This window comes from Colobus angolensis, unplaced genomic scaffold (genome assembly GCF_000951035.1).
Source record: "Colobus angolensis palliatus isolate OR3802 unplaced genomic scaffold, Cang.pa_1.0 Scaffold325, whole genome shotgun sequence".
Classification (NCBI taxonomy): domain Eukaryota; kingdom Metazoa; phylum Chordata; class Mammalia; order Primates; family Cercopithecidae; genus Colobus; species Colobus angolensis.
The window spans coordinates 524,913-529,000 of NW_012116544.1; the positions used below are offsets into that span (position 1 = coordinate 524,913).

The 4,088-nt window shown below is 53.5% G+C and overlaps 1 protein-coding gene across 1 annotated transcript in view; it reads right to left on the reverse strand.

Annotated features, from left to right (window-relative positions):
* Positions 1-817: 817 nt before the first annotated feature.
* The window catches only part of LOC105518654, a 12,618-nt gene continuing 9,347 nt past the window's right edge, over positions 818-4,088 (reverse strand). The window contains exons 4-6 of the mRNA XM_011951730.1: positions 2,264-2,405; positions 1,248-1,743; positions 818-1,009 (exon numbers count right to left, since the gene is read on the reverse strand). Coding sequence (XP_011807120.1) covers positions 818-1,009; positions 1,248-1,743; positions 2,264-2,405 — 830 coding nt within the window. The remainder of the gene's footprint in view (positions 1,010-1,247; positions 1,744-2,263; positions 2,406-4,088) is intronic.

Below are 4,088 nucleotides of genomic sequence, written 5' to 3' on the forward strand. Positions count from 1 at the left end.
ACCCAACATTTTGCTGGAGCGCGAGGTCCTGCTGGTCCTGGAGGCAGAAGACCGCTTTTCTCTCTGCCTTCCTTTCTCTGTTTCTTACTCCTTTTATCCCTTTGTCCCTCCTTCCCTCTGTCAATCCGTCCCTCTGTCCATCCCTCCTTCCCTCCCTCCCCCGCTCCCTCCCTCTATCCCTCCGTCCCTTCCAAGGCCCCTCCATCCATCCGTCATTTCCTCCCTCTGTCCCTCCCTCCCACTTTGTCTCAGTTCCTTTCCCCATCTCTGCTTGACTTTCCTCCCACCTGGAAAGGGCAGAACCACGGTTTGCGCGAGTTCTCGGGGTCTACATTTGGTGGCCGGGCGCTCCACGTGATGCCGAGGAGGCTGGCGGGGCACGGGTAGGCAAGTGACGGTGGTGGGGAGAGGTAGAGGAGCCGAGCCGCGGAAAGCAGAGCAGGCCTGGCCGCTGCCCGGGCGGGTGTTTCCCGGGGTGGAGGTCTCCACCCACCCCACTGAGGAATGCGGAGTGGGAGCGGGGTGAAGGGATGAGAGCTCTGCCTGGGCTGGTCCCAAACCCTAACCGGCTTCCTGCAGGACCCGCGCATGTGCAGTAGACGGCCCATCTCTGGGTACCTGAGCGGGCTCTGGGATCCCCGGGATGCTCAGGAAAGAATGACAGCCCTCCTCTGTGTGGAGTCTCTCGCGGGACCTGGATCTCAGGGATCCTAGACATGCCAGCTGGAAGGGAAGAAACGCCTCTCCAAACCGAGCCAGAGGTTCATCGCGAAAGAGGGGCCACTGCCCTGCCCCCACCCCGTCCCAACCCCGCGTCCTAAAGCTCCTTCAGCAGAGCCAGGTATTCTTCCTGGCAGAGGAGTGGTTCCAGAAAAGCGGGCTCTTCCAAGTCCTTCAGCTCCCCCAGTGGCTCCGTTGCTAGGAAAGGTTGTGCCTTTTCCTGAAATTCTGGGGTCAACAGGAGCTCGTAGAACAGGGTGGATGTGAGTGCAGATGAACGCTCCGGTTCCTGGAGCAGTTAGGAGGGCACCTGGATGGCTTGCATCTGCTTCTGCTACGCAGAGGCCTCAGGGGTGCGAGCTGCGCAGGTAGATGTGCCTCGGCTTCGGGTTCCCACGCTGTCCTGGCGACCTGGGGACCCTGGCCCCAGCCCCAATGCGGACTCATGTGGGACGTGTGCGGCGCAAGCACACCTTGGTCCTGTGACCCAGCCTGAGCGGGCCCAGGCTGTCCCACTGAGCACGCACCTGTACTGCGGGTCCTGGTCCCCCTGCCATCTGTTCGGGTGCAGAGGTCACCCAGGTGTCTGAGGGTGGGACAGCGCCACTTCCGAAGGAGCCAGGGCAGCAAACCCAAAATCCCCAAGTGCCCTGGCAGATTCCTTCTGGGCTTGGGGCAGAAGTCTGGCTGGGCTGCAGCAGAGGGGCGACCCTTGCTGCCTGGCTCACGAAAGCCCCATGTTCCCCATGCCCTGGTGTGGGTGAAGGTGACCAAGGAGGGAGAAGGGTGGCGCCCGCCGGGGTCGCGTTGCACAGGCGGCCTGCGTGCACGGGTCCCTGCCACCCTGGCCTGGATGCCTGGACCTTCGATTCTGACACGAAATCTGAATCCTGGACTCCAAAAGGCAAGTCTCTCCCAGTTCGGGTATGGGTTCCGCTCAAAGCACGCTGGCAGGGCATCTTTTCCTTCAGGTTACAAATGAGTCTCCACCGTCCTCGTCCTCGGGCTTCGGCGGGGAAAGGGCTGTCGGAGGGTGTGGGGAGAGCATCGCGGGAGCACCTGGCCGGAATTTCACGGACAGACACGGGCAGAGAGAGGCCGGCCAGCTCCGGTGAGCCTCAGTCGGCCTCTGCGCTGCAGGGAGGTACAGCCAGGAGGCCGGCCCAGCCAGAGAACCTTGGAAAGACCCAACAGCTTCACCCCTTCATGAATATGCATGAGCTCCCGGGCCCCAGGTCCCGGGGTAGCCGAAAAGTCTCAGAAGCAGAAAACCACAAGGACCAGGGCCTTGTGGGGTGGGTGGGCGTAGGGCCAGATTGGAGGGGACAGAGGGGCTTCGGGGCTGGCTCGCTCTCTGCGTTCTCCAGGGATTCTATGAAAACTAGAAGCCGCTGTCTTGACTCGCACACGTTTTCAGGAAGAAACCACCCTGAAGGGTGGAGCGTGGAACTGAACCTCCATGACAGTCTTGAGTTTCTCAGGCCCTCTCCGTGAAGGCGGCAATGCCTGTGGGTGTCGCCGTTGCCGTGATAGTCTCACGCACGCAGGTGTGTGGATCTCGTTCATTTTCATGTAGAAAACGAGAGCGAAACCGCAGAGAAAAGAAACGTGCGGAGCATCACGGCCTGACAACGGATTCCTGTCTCCTGCGACAAGGGGAGTCTCCACTGTGACCTGTTTGGAAACTGGAAAGGAGAACGAAGACACGGTGCTGCTTTTCCACGCTTCCCTGGAGGTTTCTGGGTCCCCACAGAGCTCGGGAAACAAACAGTCAACATAATCTCTCTTTCGGGGGGCCAGAGACACCTGAGCAACAGGCCCCCTTGCAGAGGGCAAAGGAACGTGGAACCCGAAACCACGCTTCATCAGCCTGAGTGTGACTCCTGTGTGGACAGGACTATCCGCCTCGCGCTCTGTTGCAGGCTCAACGTGGGGCTATGTCATCTGTGAACCGTGTGGATGAAAAACGGACAATCACCGGAGTCTCGGCTCATTGCTCTCTGGGCAATTGGCTCATTCCTTGGGAGACGAAATTCGTCTGAATTGCTCCGGGATGAAGTGACCCAGACTGGGGATCCGGAGGGCCGGTGAGCGCCCCGCAGGCCGACGCAGCTGTGGGCCGAGCCCTTAGCCCGCACTGGGCACCCAACATTTTCCCGGAGTGCAAGGTCCTGCTGGTCCTGGAGGCAGAAGACCGCTTTTCTCTCTGCCTTCCTCTCTGTGTCTCTGCCTCCCTTTCTCCCTCTGTTCTTCCCTTCCTCCCTCCCCACTCCCTACCTCCCTTCCTCCCCCTCTCCCCACTTTCTCCTTTCTAATGTCCCTCTGTTCATTTGTCCTTTTCTAGCTCCATTCCTCCTTTTCTCTACGTCTGTGTTCCTCTCCCCATCTCTATTTTTCAACATTTTATGATCCCATTGTGTGTATCTGTGTGTTAACTTTTTTAGCAATAAAGTTCATTTTCATTAAGATATGTACATTGTTATTTAGACACGTTATTTATGTATGTGCATTTATTTAATATATATAAATTTATGTCAGAGTTATTCTACAGCATAGTGTAAGCATAACTCCTAAGCAGTGTCAACCCGAAAATTGTGTGACTCACGTGACTGTGGTTCTTTTTTATCGCAGTGGTCGAGAATAAAATCTCTATGTCTCCAATTGCTATCTGTGTATTCCCATTGAACTGGCCCCATTTCCTGTAGTAACGGAACACGGTCCCTGGACTATGACAAGAGCTGTGGGCTGCGGGGAGGTCAGGGTTAGGGTGACGCGGAAGTGAAGATAAGACATTCTCTTTTTCACATCTTTATTAGATACAAATCATATATGAAAGAAATTTGAAATTCCAAACATTAATGTTTATTTCATTATTACATAAAATGAAAATTATAAAGCAACCAAGCAAGTAATTAATACTCTTAGATAATGAAAGATTGTATGATCTCAGTACAAAACACCAGTAGAATGTACGTCAAATATAACAAAATACACTGTGCTGTAGTATGTGATGAAATCTCCATATCCTGCAATACAGTACAATCAATTGAAATGTATAAAATACAATAAAATTTAAATTTAGGATATTTAAAATGAAATAAAACATGAGGCAGGTGAATAAATAAGTACAATCATTTACCATTTAATAGATCTTGACTTAAATTTTATGTAGAAATATTAAAAGTAAATAGCTTGCATATTAATTTTACTATACTTATATCAAACTGTAAAAATGTATAGACATTTTCCCACAGGGAGTGCTATTAATGGTTTGTGGATATTAGTACTCCATGGGTTCAGGCTGGAAGAGTGACAGCCTACAACCTTTTCTGAATTAAAAGAGAAGCAATTTCTTGGTAAGGCGGCTC